At 40.9% G+C, this 21231-nt stretch overlaps 1 protein-coding gene across 2 annotated transcripts in view; it reads right to left on the reverse strand.

Annotated features, from left to right (window-relative positions):
* RPS6KA5 (ribosomal protein S6 kinase, 90kDa, polypeptide 5) overlaps positions 1–21231 on the reverse strand; it is a 173493-nt gene that overhangs the window by 80087 nt on the left and 72175 nt on the right. For both annotated transcript variants that reach the window (XM_010845184.1, XM_010845185.1), the window contains 2 exons: positions 8862–8977; positions 5963–6070 (listed from right to left, as the gene is read on the reverse strand). In XM_010845184.1, coding sequence (XP_010843486.1) covers positions 5963–6070; positions 8862–8977 — 224 coding nt within the window. The remainder of the gene's footprint in view (positions 1–5962; positions 6071–8861; positions 8978–21231) is intronic.

Genomic DNA, 21231 nt, shown 5'->3' on the forward strand with positions numbered 1-21231 from the left:
AAGACTGTTCTATACATCAGTGTCTCTTTTGCTGTCTCGTACACCGGGTTATTGTTACCATCTTTCTAAATTCCATATATATGCGTTAGTATACTGTATTTATGTTTTTCCTTCTGGCTTACTTCACTCTGTATAATAGGCTCCAGTTTCATCCACCTCATTAGAACTGATTCAAATGTATTCTTTTTAATGGCTGAGTAAATACTCTTTTAATTTAATGGCTGCAGTCACCATCTGCAGTGATTTTGGAGCCCCAAAAAATAAAGTCTGACACTGTTTCCACTGTTTCCCCATCTATTTCCCATGAAGTGATGGGACCAGATGCCATGATCTTAGTTTTCTGAATGTTGAGCTTTAAGCCAACTTTTTCACTCTCCTCTTTCACTTTCATCAAGAGGCTTTTTAGTTCCTCTTCACTTTCTGCTCTAAGGGTGGAGTGATTTGTATATCTGAGGTTATTGATATTTCTCCTGGAAATCTTGATTCCAGCTTGTGCTTCTTCCAGCCCAGTGTTTCTCATGATGTACTCTGCATATAAGTTAAATAAGCAGGGTGACAGTATACAGCCTTTTCCTATTTGGAACCAGTCTGTTGTTCCATGTCCAGCTACCATGGTAGTGAGTTATAATTAACTTAGATACTTCTGTTTTAAATGTCAGGATGTCATTTTTCTTCCGGTTTTATTTATCTACCTGAGGATTCATGTTAATAATCTGTTGTGAATCTTTCAAATGCTCAATATTAAATTATGAAAACATAGAATGCATATACCATATTTAAGTATAGTGTAATTAATACACATGAATATATTGCCTTGACATTATTTTGTTATAAACAGGTAAGAACAGATGCCCTTTTTAGAAAAATGCCTTTAAAGTCTTCAATGTTAAAAACCATGTATTCACTACCTAGCAGGCTGACTCATAGTAAGAACTGGAAAAATGTTTGCTGAACTGCATCCTTAAAAAAATCCTATGATAAGCATATATTAACATGCAGATATTTAGAAATATCTTTTTTTTCTTTTCAGATTTTCAAGGGATTTATCAAATTCTGTGTTGAGAAAACATATCAGTAAAAGAACCAAGTTTGTAAATTGTTCATTATCATATGAAATATTGTTAAGGCTTCTAAAATAAATCAATTTTATCCACTATACAATTTAGTTAGCAACCTGCAATCTAGAAATAATTATATGACGTAGTGATGAATACCTCTAAAATCTAGGCTCAGGAGGGCAGGAATTTTTTATGTTCACTACTGTACTTCCAGAGTCCAGCACAATGCTTGGCACACAGCAGTACTCACCAAATACTTGTTGAATATTAAATTAATGAACACAGAAGGATTCCCCAGCAGTCCAGTGTTTAACACTCGGTGCTACCACTGCAGAGGATTCAATCCCTGGTGGGGGAATTAAGACCCCCCACGCCACACGGTGCAGCCAGCAACGAACAGAAAACAACTATACAGACAAGTCAGTAGCATGCCACGAAAAGAAACTTCAAACATGTCGAAAAAGTAACTTCCTGAGTGGGAGTGGGAGGGAGGTTCCAGAGGGAGGGACATGAGAATTCCTACGGCTGACTCATGTTGATGTATGGCAGAAACCAATACAATTTTGTAAAGCAATTATCTTCCAATCAAAAATAAATAAAATCAAGAAATAAAAAGACTTGTCAAACAAAGTAAAATCCTGAAAATTAAACAGAAAAATACATTTCCTAGGTCCAGTGAAAGCAGAATTTGTAATACATGAAACTGTGATAAACCAAAAGAGAAGTAGGTTTGGGTAGGGGAATGGTGATTCAGTTTTAGAAATGCTGAGCTTACTCGATCTAGGAGAGAGTTAGGGGAGACACACCAGCGGGAGGTCATGCATACTGAGGAAGCAAGGCGGGGAGCGCAGAGTTGCAGCGGCCAGGCTGAGAGGCGATGTCCAGCTCCACACCACCAGGCAGTCAAGTCAGCTGAGGACTCGACAATACCCAGAGTGCAGGTCAGCACCGGCCGAGGCAAGAACAGGGTCAGTCAACTGGTGGGAGGTGCGAGTCACACTGGAGTAGGTTAGGGAGTGAGTGACAGGCAGGCGTTTGTACAAATACTGACAAAGGAAAACACAAGACCAGAGCTGAAAGGGAACGTGCGATTCTGGGACTGTTCGCCGTTTACCACTCAGTCCTCTCCCTTTTAAAAACTTAAGACAGGAGAGACTAGGCTTAAATGGTGATGGGAACCGTCCAAGTGGAAGAAGAAAAAGGGAGAAAAGGAGAGGGATCAGTCAGAGACAAAGATGCATAACCTCTCTGTAAACTGTCAACCAAGGAGGAAACCCTTCAAAGTGAAGCTTACGCTGAAAACCAAGGAGGTAGCAGAGGAACACACAGAACAGCTCATTCCAAGAAAGATGGTACTTTGACATGTCAGGCTGACACATGAAACCAAAAAGGAATGCTAGCTAACGGAAACAGAAATCGCTGGATGGGAATGTTGTCGAGGTGTAAAAGGTCCAGACAGGGAAACCTGCTGAGCAGATGCAGGTGCAATCAGGAGAACACAGGGTCATTACATCGAGTTTTAATAGGCTCGTTCGATTGAGGTTTAGGGGATTCAGAAAAAGAAGCTTCCTCCTTGAGCCCTGAGAATTAAACCTGAAGCCTAGCACAGTGGTATCGTCCTCTTCAGCTAAGAGCAAGAGTAAGCTGGTCGTCTGAGGGGAAAAGACAATAACACATAACTACACAAAATGCAGCTAGGCTGCAATTGGTGAATAACCAGAGAATCCATAAATTACTTCTCCACTTCAGACTGAATCCCATTATTTCATTTTTGGACCTAAACAACCAAAGCTTCAAACACTGACATCCAGTAAGAATTCCTTTCATTCCCTTGAGGAGTAGCTGTTGACACGTCCAGCAAAAAACATAGCCTCCCTTGTGAAAAGTGACACAGCTGATTCAGTTACTCAGCAGCTCTGACTCATCTGTATTAAAGCCCAGTAACTCTGATCATGCTTGATTTTTATTTATTTTTGCTTTGGTTTCTAACAAAAAGCGCCAAGTCTGTTTCTGCCATCTGCCAAATGACCAGAAGCGCAGAAGCACATGTCCAGAAACACAGGATTCACTTTCATCGTTGTATCACCAGAGCCTAGCCTGAAGACTAGCAGATAGAAGGCTCTCCACAAATAGATGGAGTGAATGAGTAAATACACGAACGGTTCCACGGAGAGAGGAAAGAGTGATCACCAGATCTCTCTGTGCGGGGAGAGGGGGGTCCTCTGTCTTCACATGCCAGGATCCTCTGCTGGTCTACTGAAGTCACCAGAGCCCTTCTCAGAATGTTTCTGAATATACGGTAGGACAGAGCAAACTAAGACAAACACCGAAACCAAAACAGAAAGACAAAGTGCGACACCGTCTGGAACATGCTTCTGTGGCCGAGGCTGTGGTCAAGCCTCAGGTGTCACTCGGGAGGTCTGGGCGGACCACCTCACGGGCAGAACCCCAGGCGCCAGCACCTGCAGACTGCTGTTCCAACAGAGGGGTCCTGCCCACTCTTGTCTCAGAGTGCGGGGGCAGCAGAGGCCACAGCAGTCTCACGGTGAGGGTCCGTCCTCCAGCTGCCTCCTGGAGTCGCCGGTGTCCTCGCCCTCCCCCGTGGCCCTTGTCCCCGAGTCCACAGTCTGCCTGTTTAGCCTTCACAGCTCTCCACGAGGATCAGGAGGGAAAGGCTTTCTGTGCAGTAGTGCAGACACGGGGTCTTGGAGGGGAGGTATCTGTTTCTTACAATAGATCCTCTTGTGTCCTGCACGCCTGTGATGAGGACTAATCCCTGAGCCTTTCTAGGGGGTTAGAGGTGCAGATCAGCCTGCTTTGGGGCTTCTCCTTGTCGCTGGCTTAGGACTCAGATGCTTCAGGGGTGGAAACTGATGACGACTAGTGTTTCTGCCGTCCACTTCCCAGAATCTGGTTGCTGTTTTCCTCCCGCCTCCTCCCACATTTTTTTCTTCTACAAAAGAGGGTTTATTGGGAATCAACAAAGAATTGCAATTTGGGATCCACATCTCTAGTGAGCCACAAGAAATCCTCAGGGAGAGTGTAGAACAGACCGTGTTAATTGAGGGAAAAGGCAGTTTTGAGGGCTACGGCGAACCAGTGTCCATAGCTTTTCACTGGCTGGATCATGAGCCGTTCACTGGCTGAGTTCTTGCTAAGAAAACAGACACATCTCCTCCTTCCCCTTGGTCTTTGTTTAGAACTCCCCCTTCTGGCCTCCTAACAGGACTTAACTGAGGTTCTTGGTTTGTTTGTTTTCCCCCCCAAGATTTCCCCTTTCTGAGTCAGACCTTTCTCTGAAAGCACCACTGATCCGTCAGGTTTCCATTTCAGTGATCCTCTCTCCCTTCTGCATGCACACCCAATTCACTCCTTTTCTTTTATTTGTAGGGGAGCCTGGTGGGCTGCCGTCTATGGGGTCGCACAGAGTCGGACACGACTGAAGCGACTTAGCAGCAGCAGCAGGGTTTAGTGAGGAAACAACCATGAACATATTTCATCCGTCACTTTTTTTAAGTTGGTTCTAAAATTTTAAACAAGAAAAATTTGATAAACCAAACTTTGAAGTAAATTCCCCAAAAGTTCATCTCATCTGCTTTATAACTATGATTTTCCTATCAAAGATAATGAATATATTGTTATATCCTCAAGTTCATGAAGGTAGAGACCATTTCCCCTTAATCTGTCACTGTATTATCCAATACCTAGCATAGTAGAGGAGGTCAAGAAAAATTTATTCATAAGTGATTGAATGAGATAGATATGATTAAAAAAAAAAAACTGGGATCCTTTGTTTTCATACTTTTAGTACTTATCTAATTCACCTAAGACTGTTTTGGAAATATTCTAAAAAGTAAACAATCAGAAATGGATACACCTAATCTAGAATCCAAGAATGTGTTTCACAACACAAAGTCCTTTACTACAAAAATTTTACTATAATTGCGTATATTATAACAGAGTTTCTTGGGCAGAAAAGAACTGGCATTCAAGTTTACTTAGCTCTCTTGAAAGACTAGTAGTATAAAACGTACTTTTAATTTATAATTGCTACATAAATAGTATTTAATTACAACTAAAAATGTATAATTTTAAATGTTAGTAAATAAATCTGTGATGAGTTTTAACCAATACTGAAAATGCAGAGTCCTCCATATTTAAAATCTGTCCATCAGTTATTACATTTTAATTTGTATGGGCAAAACAGCCCAGCAAGTTTATTAAAAGCTTAGGTCTAGTAAGTAGATCCTTGCTGTTTTTGTCAGATGAGCTTAAAGGGCCGTAAGACAGGACCCTCTGCATGTGCGCCACGCGTGCTTGTTCTGTAACGTGTGCGCCGCGCGTGCTCTGTTCTGTAACGTGTGCGCCGCGCGTGCTCTGTTCTGTAACGTGTGCGCCGCGCGTGCTCTGTTCTGTAACGTGTGCGCCGCGCTGCTTGTTCTGTGATCCTCTGTTTTGGCCACAGTGCGGGCACGCGCCTCTCAGTTCCTACAACAGGGATCAAACCACATCGCCTGCACTGGAAGCAGGGGTCTTAACAACTGGACCACCAAGGAAGTCCCCGTTTTGTAATTTTCCATTGGCTATTATCTAAGCCAGGATTCTCCTAAAAGGCCCAAAGGGTTATTTAAAAATTTTAGTCATATTTTACAGAGAAAGTTAAATGTGTAATTTGGTTTTGTAATTCTGATACATCCATGAAAGGGTTACTTCTAACAGGATGCTTCCATGTTAATTTCAAACTAAATACCTTACAGTCATTCATATCAAAATGTTCCTCTGCAAACTTGTACAAAAGTCCATAATTTGTTTAGTACTATCCCATTAAATGCTCCTTCTACAGTCAATTTTCATCACTGTTTACATTCTGCTTTACTAACTTCAAATTAAAATAGAATACTCACTTCGTCAGCCACAAACTCCTTACTCAGACCAAAATCTGTCAGCATCACGTGGCCATTAGAATCAAGCAGAATATTCTCAAGCTTAATGTCACGGTATATAATCCCCAACTGTAAAAACAAACAAAGATGCATTTTAAAATAACAATTTTCAAAAAATAAACTAGGAAAGTCTTTATTATGAACCTTGAAAACAAACCAAAAAAGGCATTCTCCTGCTCAGGGTGCTGTGATGACTTTTGTCATAGGCAGAGAAGATCTAAGTTCCTCTAGCTCCTTGCTTATCTGCTGGGCTCCTTGGGCCTCTGGAACCAGGTTCCCCATAATGAGGGAACACTTCTGTCGGACTAGCTTCTCTGGGGTCTACTTTGATGACTGCTGCTTCCTGGGTTACTCTTCGTGATGGATTTCATCCTCCCTCCAGAGGATCTTCAGGGGCTTTCTTAGCCAATTCATGTCTATCGTTTCTTAACGGCTTCAGAAGGCCTTCCTGGTTAACCAGTTCCTGCACTGGCCTTTTTTTTCTTCCCATAGAGCACCATAATTACACTGTACTTTTCCAACTATCCCTCTATTTTGTTTTGTATATAAGTTTTATTGTAAAACATCTTAATTATATGACATAAATAAATCTACCCAAGTTATACAAGCAGTACCTGACAAACAAGAACTCCCCGTTTCATGTTACGTCAGCCTGGATTAAATGTTTTTAAACTCTTTATACTGAGCATTAGCAAACCTAATACTGTGTGCTTTCATCAACACCAAATATATGAAAAAGAAGATTCTTGATACTTTCTTAAAATCAAAAGATTATACAAGGAAAAACACTAGGCATTTTCTTTCAAGAACCCTTTCCCCCCCATATTGTAAAACATGACTGTTCATTGTGAATGCACTGTCTGCTGAAGAGATATCTGACTTGAAGCCCACAAGCACCTACCAACCAGTATGACTTTTTTTTTTCCCCAAACAACCTCTTTGGAAAAGATTTTAGGAATAAGTCATTTACTACCTGCTTTACCACATCAGTTCCAAGTAAACTCCCCGTTTTTGTCTCTCCTGAAAAATCAGTGTTAGTAGACATACCAAAATTAACATTTCTGGCTTTGTGCTATATTTCTTTGTATTTCTCTTTTTACAAGGTAAGATTAAGAGAAACTGAAGGAAGATCTAATCTGTATACACTTTCCATATCAATTACATTTATATCTGGTATCATCATATTCTCTACCTCTCTGTTTCTGATTACCCTGTTTTAATAATAATGAAAGTTGATGGATTTTCCCTTTAATAAACAGAATTAACAGTTTTAATACAAATTAGAAGCTGAATTTACTAGCTTATTTGTTGGAGCTTTGCATTTTGTATTTACACTTATATTTATGGTGATTTCACCATCATTTTTATGTTATAAAAATTACATCTGATTCCTCTAAGCATAAAACAAAGTTTTTCAGCCTATTACTAGGCCCAATCTGATGCATGTATTTTATATATATATATATACATACATACACATACATACATACAATAACGTGTGTGTGTGTATATATATCCCACAAAAATAACTAAAGGCATAAAGCTAACCTCCACACCATGGATTCTATCAGAAGGAACACGGATACCTCTCCCCACACTTCAGTTAAGCACTTAAGCACCCACCTGAGGCTCCCCTTGCTTTATGGCCCTGCAGCCCTGCGCCCCAGAGCCACTTTCACTTCCCTTCCTGTTCATCTCCCTTTCCTTCATTCCCCTTAGGCCTCCTGTTCCGACCCTGTCCCCACCTCCCTGCCCGGTTATGCTTCTGTCTGGCCCAGACTCACCCATCTCTTCATCCTTTCCTTCCGGTATCTTCTAATCTTTCCTCACAGCCTCTCCTATCCATTGCTTCCATGTTGCAATCCCAATCTCCCTGCCCTTTAAAAGTTTCATCTTTTCCCCTCATTTCTCTCCATTCTTTTTTGTGCTGTATAGTCATCTCTTTCATCTCTTTTTATCTGTAATCTAGTTTAGAACATGAACATATAACAAAGAAAAATAGTGATTTTATGACGTACTCATATTATCCAAATGTAGTGATTCAGGTCATGCTCCTTGTGGTCTCACACAATTATGATAAAAAATATTCTAGTACTTTCTATTTCTTAGGCAACATACAAGCCTAATCCACATAATGACTGTTTGCTTCTACAATAATGTGTCCTCATTAAAAAGTTTTTAGTCAAAATATCTTGGATCAAGATTAACAGTATCTGAAATAATATTTTTTAAAATTTAAGCTGATTTTACAGAATTCAAACAGCATCACATACATACATGAATACCACTTAAAGTTTTTAGTAACTAAGCTCATGTCAATAAAGGTCATGGAGCGGGAGGGATGGAGGGGAGCAAGAGAGGACCTCGGGGCAAAATAAACGGAAAAGAGAGCCAGAGTTGGCAGGGGGATGGCTGGGTCTGTAGGTAAGTGCTTCTTTCAATTATGTCAAGCTAATAGGGAAACATACCCTGAAGGAATACAGGCAGAGTCTGCAGTGGAGTAAGTCACAATTAAGGAAGTACATATTATGACTTGTGGTTTCATCTTAAAGGTTACTTTAAGAATAATTTTTTTTTTTAAATTCTAATGATACTGTGTAATAAGCATTAGGATTTTTCATGAACAAAACCAAAAAAAAAAAGTGCTCAGGTTCTGCTTTTTTAATCTGCATCCCGGGAACTACAAAAGGAAAGACTTTTAAAGAGGGAAGGCTGAAACTGAAACACTGCTTGTGGTCTGTAAAATGCCCCCACCACCTCCACTAAGACAACGACACGTCAGCACGTTAGCTCTCTTCATTCCATCCTCACCTGTTAACAGAGTTTTCAAAAGACAAACCCCGGAAGCGGAGCGTCTTACCTTGTGGAGGTGTCCGAGGGCAAGCACGATCTCTCCGACATAGATCTGCACCTCGCGCTCTGTGAAACGCTCCCTCTGAGAAAGATGAGTAAAAAGCTCTCCACCATTTATATAATCTAAAAACGAAATATAGTTTTTCTGTCTTTGACTTGTATTCATAAACTAAAGGAAGTATTTCCTTTTAATCACTTTGGATTAACCATAAGGCACTAATTTTAATATATTATTTTTGCAGAATGCTTAGTATATAGTTTCATATAGAAAATATTACTAAATTTATATAAATACAGTTTTATAAGTTAATGACTACCCTAAAATGCAATCAAATGAATTAGCATAGAATATTGCTATTAAAACTATTATGTGAAATCTGCATATATTTGAACAATTTTCCCAAATGCAGCAAATCAGAAACCTGTGCCATCACCACACAATCTTAACTTGCTGTAAAGTACCAAATCACCAACAACTACAGTAACTAAAGTAACATGAACGGAGTAAAACAAAGCAAACAGAAATCCCAGCCATTGCTTTGTGGTAATGGCCAGTCACTTTTTTTAAGCAGATTCCCTGTTTTTCAGAATTGTCTGGAAAGTCCTTCCAAAACTGTGTATTAAGTAGCAGGTAATCTTCTTATTGCGCCATGTAACTCAAAAGTAAGAGCAGGAGAACACAGCTGAATCAAAACCTGAAATGAAAAGAGGTGCGTTTCCCTTTCAATTTGCCCTTTTTATCCCACGAGGAATAATGAAATAAGAGACAAGCTACAGCGAAAAATAAACAAGGAGCTGAATAATAGCTGAATAATAATAAGCCACAACAGAGTCCATAATTGGCTCTAAGACGACACTTACTGATAAACTGCTAATAGTTTGATCAGAAACTGACCATGACTTCCACAGACAGCACTTGTGTGTGAGAAGCAACGCACACCTAGGAAACAGTCGCAGGCGGGGGTCACGAACGCGAAAAGACACGCCTGAGAAAGCACACATCCCGGGGATAGTCATCTGTCACGTTTACCACAATCTGATCAAAGACCAAAGGAAAATCTTCACAAACTCACAGATTTTTATCTTGCTCATTTAAATTCCAAACAGCAGATTCCACAGAATGAAAGAGCTCTAAAAGCTAGTTGGGTGGCAACGTATTTTACGACGCACAAGAGAGCAAAAAGCACTGCCCTTCTAAGACTTCTGTATTTTGCCAGATACTTCCGGATTTCTGCACTTAATTATATCCTAACACAAAACTAATTATTAAAAAGGTGTAAAGGAACACAGCACTCCTGCAAACTAACAATGAATATTTTCTACCTTTAAGTAGTTACTTATTTAAACGTGGTTGCCACTGTTTGTCATGGCCCAGAAGTAGGTGTTCATAGGTCAGCTGACCAAATGACAAACTCCTACGCATCCCTGAATGTCCTATTCAATTATCTCTTCAATCACCACTCAAGCAGAGTGGATTAGTTCCTCCTATGTAACCCATTGTACTTTATTTAGACTTACACCACATCAATTATCTTGCTGCACTAAAAATATCTGCACACTTTCTTTCTCTGCTACGTTCTGAGCCTTTTAAAGTCACGATCAACGTTTTCATCTTAAAAAATCCAAGTGCTTCCATGCAGTATGCACTCAACACATGCTTAGTGCTTTATGAACTGAACACAAATCCTTTATACTGGAATAAATACTCTGAAACTCAAAGGCAAGTGGGTTGTGGGGGAAAAAAAAAAAACCCAATGTGTTCCTGTCTTTGAAGCAACTTGATATAATCCAAAGAACTTAGGCTTTATAATCAAGAGACTTGAACCAGGTCACAGAGTCAGACAACCAAGTGACTAACACACAGACAATGGCTCCACTGTGTCCTGACCTGAGCAAGTGAGTCTCGCTCGGTGCCAGTTCTTAATAAAACGGGAATCAGAACCACTAGAGATTACTGTTGCTCAGAGCACAAAAAAAGTGTTTTACTTTCATTTACTGGGGAGTCTAAGAAAAATTAGCTACAGATCTAAGAAGACAAACCTAAGACGACATTAAGTAGCTCTCCTACTTGTAGGACAGGCCAACAGCCCAAGGAGCAGACCTGACACTCGTAGCATATGCCTCATTTGCAGGCACAGGGGTGCACACGGTATAAGGTGAACCACCAACTCTATCCGGTGGTCCAGGCTTCAACACCGGGAAGGCAGATAGAGAGGCAGCCAAAGGGCTACCACAGCAGGAGCTATGACGCCTGGACTCCCGTTACAGAACAGATGTCCTCATCTACGGCAGGGACGTGAGGTTAGCGGGAGTCTCTAATAAGATCAGCATCCGGTACCCTCAGTAGTTATAATTCTAGTAGGTCTGTTTGGTGGGTAGTGGTGTGTCATTATGATTTTAATTTGCATTTTCCTGAGTGACAACATTATTTAGTATCTTTCCATGGCTTACTGGATATTTCTATATCTTCTTTTGTGAAACATTTATTAAGGGTTTTTTTTCTTGCCCCTTTTGGTTTTTTCTATTTTGATTGAAGTATAATTCACATACTGTGAAGTCCACCAGTTTGAAGTATAAGATTCAATGGTTTTTCACATATGAAAACTTGTACAACCATCATTATAGATTCAAATTTAAAATATTTTTACACACTCCCTCCCAGAAATCCCAATTTATCTGTTTTTCTTTAGCTGCTTTTGCTTTTGATGTCACATTTAAGAAATCACTGCCGAAACCAATGTCAAAAAATGTACCCCTATGTTTTCCCCTAAGAGACTTACAGGCTTAGTTCTTACTTTTCACCTTTGACCTGTTTTGAGTTATGTTTTGTATATGCTGTGAGTTATGGTAGGTCTGGTGTGTCGTGGTGTGTCATGATGGTTTTAATTTGCATTTTTCTGGATAAAAACATTATTTAGTATCTTTCTATGGCTTACTGCGTGGAACATATGAAATACGTTTGCATGTGGTTATCCAGCTGTCCCAGCACCATTAGTTTAAAAGACTATTCTTTCCTCACTGGCATCCTTGTCAAAAAATTGACTGACCATAAATGTGAGCATTTATTTCTAGACTCTCAATTCTATTCTATTATTTCTATGTCTATCTTTATTCCAGTGCCACACTTTCTTGATTATTGTAGCTTTGTAGTAAGTTTTTAAAGTGTTAGTCTTGGAATTTAATTCTTCCTTTTCAAAACTGTTTTAGCTATTCTAAGGTTCCTTGATTTTTCCATATAAATTTTAGAATGACTGTCAATTTTCATAAGAAAATAAGCTGGGATTTTGAGAGAGGTTTGTTAAATCTGCAGATCAGTTTGGGGAGTTCTGCCATCTTAATAATATAAAGGCCTTCAATCCATAAACATAGGACCTTCTATCGATGTGAAGTGACTCTTTTTTATTTTTACTAACACTTTTTTGTTAAGTATATTTTGTCTGTTATTAGCACAGCCACTCCTGCTTTCTTGTGGTTGCTGTTTGCATGACTTACCTTTTCCCATCCTTTTTTTTTTAAACTATTTATACCTCTGAATCGGAGGCTCCACATGTGGCGCTACAGGAGAGACTGAAGGCAGGAGGAGAAGGGGACAACATAGGATGAGATGGTTGAATGCCATCACCGACTCGATGGACACAAGTTTGAATAGACTCCAGGAGATGGTGAAGGACAGGGAAGCCTGGCGTGCTGCAGTCCATGGGGTCGCAAAGAGTTGGACACGACTGAGCAATCGAACAACAACACACCTCTGAATCTACTGTGTATCCACTATAAACAGTGTATGGTTGGATCTTTCCCTTCATCTGACAGTCTCTTGTCTTTTGACTGTACCTATTAATCCATTCACATTGAATGTTATTACTGGTACAATTGGATTTGATGTTGTTGTTTATTCACTCAGTCATGTCCACTCAGTCTTTGCAACTCCACGGACTGCAGCATGCCAGGCTTCACTGCCCTTCACCAACTCCCAGAGTTTACCCAAACTCATGTCCATCGAATCGATGATGCCATCCAACCATCTCATCCTCTGTCATCCCCTTCTCCTCCTGCCTTCAATCTTGCCCACCATCAGGGTCTTTTCTAATGAGTTGGCTCTTTGCATCAAGAGGCCAAGGTATTGGAGCTTCAGCTTCATCATTAATTTTTCCAATGAATATTCAGGATCGATTAACTTTAGGACTGACTGGTTTGATCTCCTTGCAGTCCAGGGGACTCTCAAGAGTGTTCTCCAATATCATAGTTCAAATGCATCAATTCTTCGACACTCAGCATTCTTTATGGTCTAGCTCTCACATCCATACGTGACTACCGGAAAAGCCAGTATGAGCCACGAGGGCTTCCCTTGTGGCTCAGCTGGTAAAGAATCCCACCGTGATTCAGGAGACCTGGGTTCAATCCCTGGGTTGGGAAGATCCCCTGGAGAAGGGAATGGCTACCCACTCCAGTATTCTGGCCTGGAGAAGTCCATGGACTATACAGTCCATAGGGTCGCAAAGAGTTGGACACGACTGAGAGGCTTTCACTTCACTTTCACTGGAAGAACCATAGCTTTGACCTTTGTTGGCAAAGTAATATCTCTGCTTCTTAACATGTTCTCTAGGTTTGTCATAGCTTTTCTTCCAAGGATCAAGCTTCTTTTAATTTCATGGCTGCAGTCACCATCTGCAGTGATTTTGAAGCCCAAGAAAATAAAGTCTCTCACTATTGCCATTGTTTCCCCATCTATTTGCCATGAAATGATGGGACCAGATGCCATGATCTTAGTTTTTTGAATGCTGAGTTTTAAGGCCAGCTTTTTCACTCTCCTCTTTTACTTTCAACAAGAGGCTTAGTTCCTTTGTGCTTTCTGCCATAAGGGTGGTATCATCTGCATATCTGAGGTTATTGGTATTTCTCCTGGCAATCATGATTTCAGCTTCTACTTTATCCAGCCCAGCACTTCGCATGATGTACTCTGCATGTAATTTAAAAAAACAGGGTGACAATATACAGCCTTGACGTACTCCTTTCCCGATTTAGAACCAGTCCATTGTTCCATATCCAATTCTAACTGTTGCTTCTTGACATGCACACAGGTTTCTCAGGAGGCAGGCAAGGTGGTCTGGTATTTCCCATCTCTTGAAGGATTTGCCACAGTTTGTTGTGATCCACACAGTCAAAGGCATTAGCATAGTCAATGAAGCAGAAATAAATGTTTTTCTGGAATTCTCTTTCTTTTTTGATGATCCAGTGGATGTTGGCAGTTTGATCTCTGGTTCCTCTGCCTTTTCTGAATCCAGCTTGAACATCTGGAAGTTCTCGGTTCATGTACTGTTGAAGTCTAGTTTGGAGAATTTTGAGCATTACTTTGCTAGGCTATGAGATGAGTGCAATTGTGTGGTAGTTTGAACATTCTTTGGCATCCCTTTCTTTGGGATTTGGACAAGGAAGTGGCAACCCACTCCAGTATTCTTGCCTGGAGAATCCCATGGATGGAAGAGCCTGGTGGGCTACAGTCTATGGGGTCGCAAAGAGTCGGACACGACTGAGCAACTTCACTTTCACTTCTTTGAGATCGGAATGAAAACTCACATTTTCCAGTCCTGTGGCCACTGCTGAGTTTTCCAAATCTGCTGGCATGTTGAGTGCAGCACTTTAACAGCATCATCTTTTAGAATTTAAAATAGCTCAGCTGGAATTCCATCACCTCCATTAAGCTTTGTTCAGAGTGATGCTTCCTAAGGCCCACTTGACTTTGCACTCCAGGATGTCTGGCTCTAGGTGACTGATCACACTATTATGGTTACCTGGGTCATTAAGGTCTTTTTTGTATTGTTCTTCTTACGTCTGCTATTTTACTTTTTTATTTTCTATATATTTTGTATCTTTGTTCCTCTATTCCTCCTTACTTCTTTTTCATTAAGTAAACATTTTTAAGTTATTTTCTTAGTGGTTACTCTATGGCTTACCATATATTATCACAAACAGTGTGAGATTCATACCGACTTAATTCCAGTGATATATACAAACATTACTCCCACATAGGCCTACTCTCTCTTCCTCCTGTTTGAGACATTATTGTTATATATAGCACAACTATGTGTGTTACAAACTCAACAATACATTATAATTATTACCTTATATAGTTTTATGCTTTTCAAAGAGGCTGAAAGGAAAGAGAGTAAGTATATATCTATAGTCTGCCATTTTAGCTTCCCCATTTATCATTTTTCAGTTCTCTTTACTTTTTCTTATGGCCTTCCTTTGGCATTGGACAGCACAGAGGTTCTGGTCATTTTAAGGATTTCGTCTTTTACTCTGAATGACATAAGAAGCCTAGGGAAGATTCTGAGTGCAACAGTAGTATGACAAGGCTTCCATTTTGATAGATCAATGACTGGCTCTTTGTTGAGAACAGTAAGAGCGGAAGTAGGGAGGCCACCTACAATGAACAAGGAGAGGTGATGGAGCCTGGGAGAAGGGTGACGGCAGTGGTGGTCAGGGTCCAGCCCACCCTGAGCACATGAAAGGAGGGCACGGACCCTTAGCTGAGTACACAAGCCTGCGGCAAGGGCAGATGTGAAAGGGACGATTCAGAGTTCACTTCCAGAAAGGAGAACACACAGGTATCTAACCAATAGTGAAAGCTCAATAAATGGTACTTATCATCAGCACCATCTTGAATCACACATTGTCAGAATGTGAAAAGGGACAAGAGAGCCCTTCTGGAATCCTTTCAGGAAGGTGGTGGCTTAGTCACCCCATCATGTCAGACTCTTGCAACTCCATGGAGTGTAGCCTGCCAGCCTCCTCTGTCCAATAGCATTCTCCAGGCAAGAATACTGGAGTGGGTTGCTGAAGAGAAAGGCAAATTTCAGATCATTAAGAGGAGGCTCCATGTAAATTCCTTGAAATTATGCACAATTTTTTCAAGTATATGTAAGCGTATGTGCATTCTACTGAGAAGGGAGGGGCCACAGATTTCATTAGATTCTACAAGGAGTTACAAGCCAAAACAGTTCTCAGAACATCACTCTTAAGACAGCATTATAAATCTGAATGGAAACACGCCAATCAAGTTTATTTATAAACAAACCAAAATATGGACTGCCAGCACAAGGGACACATCTGAGAGGCGTGTCCTCCAGCTCGCCAGCAACAAGCACCTCATCATCACAGTGCAGACACCCAGCACCACTGCTTCTGAGCGTTCAGATCGCGCGTCTCTGACTTCTAGCCTTGCTTGGCATTAGCTGTCCTGGAGCTTCTTGTACTTGGAATTGGACTGATGAGGCTCAGAGCTTACGAAAGTGAAGTGGAGCATGGGTTTTCATTGTCAACAGGATCTTTGACTTCTGAGGGTGTGCTGGAACTGCACTCTGGTGTCTTTATACCTCTGTGTTTATCCAGAGAGCCAGCAATTCTGGAGAGGGGAATGCTGACGCTTGTTCTTGAGACTAAAAACCTCTTAGCCAGGCAGTGAGACAACATATAAAACAAACTTTAGAAAAGACTACAAAGATTATTATTAAATTGAATTGAATTATATAGTTTTTACTCTCTTAGAACAATGGAATCAGGAATGCAGGCAGACTCTGGGAGAGTTAGCAGTGGTGGGAATACAGTCAGAGATATGAAAACCCAAATTGTTACTGACATCTGAGAGGAAGATTCTTCTCAGCTTTATAACTCAAGGAGCTCCCATTCCCATCCTCCACTCCCACCCCTTGCCAACTGGGCATAAATTACATTCCTCCATAAAAAAAAAAAAAAAAAAGTACTGAAAAGCTCAGATGGAATAAAGCACCTGAGTGGAAACTGTCTCCTATCAGAGTTGTTTAAGATCTATTCTGCCTGGTGGGCCTCGGTCCATGCCAACTTATCTACCTTGAATAACTTTCCTTTCAAAATTATGCATTCATTAGAACTCTAGAAATTAGGTTTCTCAAGTGTCTGCCAATTTCTTCCACAACGAACGGCAAGCATGACGGCTGGTTTTTGTTTAAGCCAATGCTGACAGTTTTTATCCTCTTTATGGGAACAAACAGCATGAGAATGTTCAGTTTTTACTGATATTCCTGAGGCTTTTTGCCTCTGTGGACAAACAATGAAAATGGACTAAGTGGTGCTGGCTCGATCTAACTGCTGGCCACTGCTGTGTGTGTAGAAGCAGAGTCTCAGTAACCCCAGTTCGTCATGGTAAGTGGGAAAGGGCTCCTGGCAGATAAGAACTAAAGTGATGTAAAACAGAGTTTTGGCTGACTTCCTTTAAAATCTGTATCTTAACACAGCTCACTGCTTTTAAGACTAGACAACGACATAGTAACAACTAGAGATACTGGGCACTTTCAATGTGCCTGTTCTATTTAGATATGATAACAAATCTGATACTCAAAAACAATGCTATGAAGCTGGTGCTATTAAATACTAGTATAATTCCCAGAGAAAGTAAGTTAATCTCTAGAAAACAGTGAAACTCAGAGAGGTTAAAAATATTACCCAGAGCTACATAATCTTTTAAGTGAAAGAATAAAGATTATGAACATGGGCAGATTAACTCTAAAAACAGGAATTTTAAAAAATTTATTTTTTAATTGAAGGATAATTGCCTCACAGAATTTTGTTGTTTTCTGTCAACCCTCAACATGACTCAGCCATAGATTTACATGTGTCTCCTCCCTTTTGAAGCCCCCTCCCATCTCCCTCCCCTCTAGGTTGGTGCAGAGCCCCTGTTTGAGTTTCTGAGCCATAGAGCACATTCCCGTTGACTATCTATTTTACACAGGGTCACGTAAGTTTCCATGTTACTCTCTCCATGCATCTCACCCTCTCCTCCCCTCTCCCCATGTCCATAAGTCTATTCTCTACATCTAAAAACAGGAATGTTTTTAAATGCTACATAGAGCTGCCCTTTTCCCCCCGATACGGTTTTTACTGTCATTTGTTAGGGAGAGCCCCATCGGACAACTGGCATTGCTAATCACTGTGAGAAAAATGGCCTTAAATCACCTATTCTGTGCTTCAGATATCTAAAAGGTTTGGGGTCCCATAATTCTATATATTTGGTCATAAAATGTCTCCATTTTACATGCTTTTCATGGTTAAATTTTGGAGGGCTCATCAGAATGTCACAGTGCTCAAAAGGAGACATTCCTAGGGGTCTGTAGTAGGACTGCTTTTCAATGGCCACAGTAAACAATGACTTTCAACCTTTTTTGAGAATGTGCCAAGCTAAGATTATCACTGACATACTTCTGACACAGAACTTAAGAAAGTCAATTTCTATCTTGTAGGACTGGACCCCGGAGAAGGCAATGACAACCCACTCCAGTACTCTTGCCTGGAAAATCCCATGGATGGAGGAGCCTGGTAGGCTGCAGTCCATGGGGTCGCTAAGAGTGGGACACGACTAAGCGACTTCACTTTCACTTTTCACTTTCATGCATTGGAGAAGGAAATGGCACCCCACTCCAGCGTTCTTGCCTGGAGAATCCCAGGGACGGGGGAGCCTGGTGGGCTTTCATCTATGGGGTCGCACAGAGTCGGATACGACTGAAGCCACTTAGTAGCAGTAGCAGTAGCAGCAGCAGGACCGGACCCAGGCCTGTCTTCTCCAAAAAATTGCTTGGCCTTCCTTGCCTGCAGTTACCATCTCAACTCATTTGCCAGTTAAAGCAGATGGATCTGAATTTGGCAACAAAGAGCTACATTCTAGGTTCTTGCCAGAGGGTAGAACCTCCAACTGTGTGTAGTCCAAATCTCACCATATGTTCAACTGTGAGAAATAATACACACAGGACAATAAATGTAATCTATATGTCTTTCTCATTATACTATAATGACTTGAGACAAAAAGCAAAGTTTGCAGCAAACAAAGGTATAAACTTGGATAATGCTGTTTGGAAAAATTATTCTCTAATCTTGTTCCACAGGCTTATATCATAAGGAGGAGTGGCATAAAACTTGGAATTACATTCTTGGTCAAGGAAGGCTGGTGAAGATCGTCCATTATATCTGGGCCTGACTTATAAAGCTTTTCCTAGACCATAATGCCTTCCCTGTGGGTTTTATTTTTTAAATATTTTGATACAATTTCAAACTTACAAAAAATACTTGCAAGAACAGCAAAAGGAATCCCTATATATCCATTATGCAAATTCATCGACTGTTTACATTTTGCTTATTTGCTTTAGTATTCTCTCAGTTTTTATACATGCACATAATGTCCCTGAACCAACTGAGAATAAGTTGGAGATATCACGCTCCTAAATCCTTCAATGTGCAAATACTTTAAAAAAAAAAAAAAAAAACGCTCCTTCATATAGCCACAGGACAATTATCAATATCAGAAACTCAGTGATAAAAATACTATTATCTAATCCATACTCTCTATTCAAAATTTGTCACTTGCCCCACTAATGCTCTTTGTAACTACTCTTCCTCAGCCCAGGATCTGGCTTCTGATCACATATTCATTAGATAACAGAGCGCTTTAGCCTCTGACCCTAAGTCAAAACACACATACCTATTAATTTTAATAATTGCTGCCAATTGTTATAAGTACTTTTCTCAGAAAGGTTATTTATATTCCCCACCAACACTGAATGGACGCCTTAGAAAACAAAGTTCTCGTCAACTCTTTTTGTTAAAACTGACATTTATTTAAAAAAGAAAATTTAAACACTATTTTATTATTACTTTTGGCTGCGTGGCATGTGGGATCTTAGTTCCCTGACCAAGGATCGAGCCCATGTCCCCTGCACTGGCAGTGTGGCGTCTTAACCACTGGACCACGAGGGAAGTCCCTCCCCAACTCTTGATATTACCATTATTTTTAATTTCTACCAATTTGACAGGCATACTCCAAGATACAGAAGTCCTGAAGGTACAGAAGAAAGGAGAGGGGAAGAAAACCTAAGTGTCTGCAGCAGGCAGCCCTGATCCCTGTCAGCATCAGTCAGACAGTGGGGCGGCGGCAGGGGCTGCAGGGCTGGGAGGCAGGAGAGGCGAGGAGACTCAGGAGAGGCGTGTGACCCCAGCGGACCCTCGTGGGAGTCTGTTGAAACTCCAGCAAGAAGTTCATGCCAGGCCCCACTGACACATTTTGGAGACACATGAGGAAAGCTTAGAAAGCTGGTACTGGGAAAAAATCTGCAGAGTAATAAAAGTAACTTCCACCTCAGGCAAGGAAGAAGGTTAACTCAGCAAGTGATGCTGATGTGCCAGACCAGGCAGATCTCAGGCCAGTAAGGAACGCACCCACCACCCAAAGGCGGTGCCGGAAAACGGGCAGGAAAGACTCAGGGGAAGGCAGAGTCAATGAGAACTGGAGAACAGACTCGGAGTGTGAGAAAAGAGAGGAATGGAAGATTACGGTCAAGGAACACATCGGACTGTGAGGTCTTAGAAGTGGGACTGGTTTGAGTGATACAGCCCAATGTGTGGTTAGGCTTCTAGTGGTTAAGAACCCACCTTGCAACGCAAGGGACACTGGTTCAATCCCTGGTCCGGAAAGATCCCACATGCTGTGGGACAACTGAGCCCGCGAGCCGCAACTCAAGAGTAGCCCCCACTTGTAGCAACTGGAGACAGCGTGCGTGAAAGACCAGCACAGCAAAAACAAGTATGCTTGTTAGAAAGAGCTTGGCATGGTGTGGAACTGATTATCAACATGGTTACTGAAACTGTGGAGAGGATGGAAGGAAGCTGGAGGAAAGTAAAGCTAAACCTGATGAATAAATCACTGGAAACGGCAAGCATGTGTCCGGGAGCCAGTTAACTTTTAAATGACGTCTGACTATGATCACTTTGTTGAGTATTAAGGACTAGAATGGGGAAGTGGATGGTCTTCTGTGAAAGGGCCTGCTGGAGAAGTACCATCCTCCAAGGACAGGAGGTTTGATTTTAGATAAATAAGGCACACTTAGTTAAGATTTAGGGAGCTTGTGCGCACGGGATTATTCATAGAGCACAATGGAGGGATTAGTAGAGGAAGATAAGGGAAAGAATGAGGTTGAAGTAGGGGAACAATAATTCTAAAATCCTAAATACAAAAAAAAAAAAACAACAACCCTCCAAATCCTCTAAAACAGTAGACTCATACAAACTTAAGCTTTATAGAGAGCATGGTCCACAAATAGATTCATACTTCTCTAATCACGAGCACAAGCTGGAATCAAGATTGCCGGGAGAAATATCAATAACCTCAGATACACAGATGACACCACCCTTAGGGCAGAAAGTGAAGAGGAACTAAAAAGCCTCTTGGTGAAAGTGAAAGTGGAGAGTGAAAAAGTTGGCTTAAAGCTCAACATTCAGAAAACAAAGATCATGGCATCTGGTCCCATCACTTCATGGCAAATAGACGGGGAAACAGTGGAAACAGTGTCAGATGT

This window comes from Bison bison, unplaced genomic scaffold, assembly GCF_000754665.1.
Source record: "Bison bison bison isolate TAMUID 2011002044 unplaced genomic scaffold, Bison_UMD1.0 scf7180017864213, whole genome shotgun sequence".
Taxonomy (NCBI): Eukaryota; Metazoa; Chordata; class Mammalia; order Artiodactyla; family Bovidae; genus Bison; species Bison bison.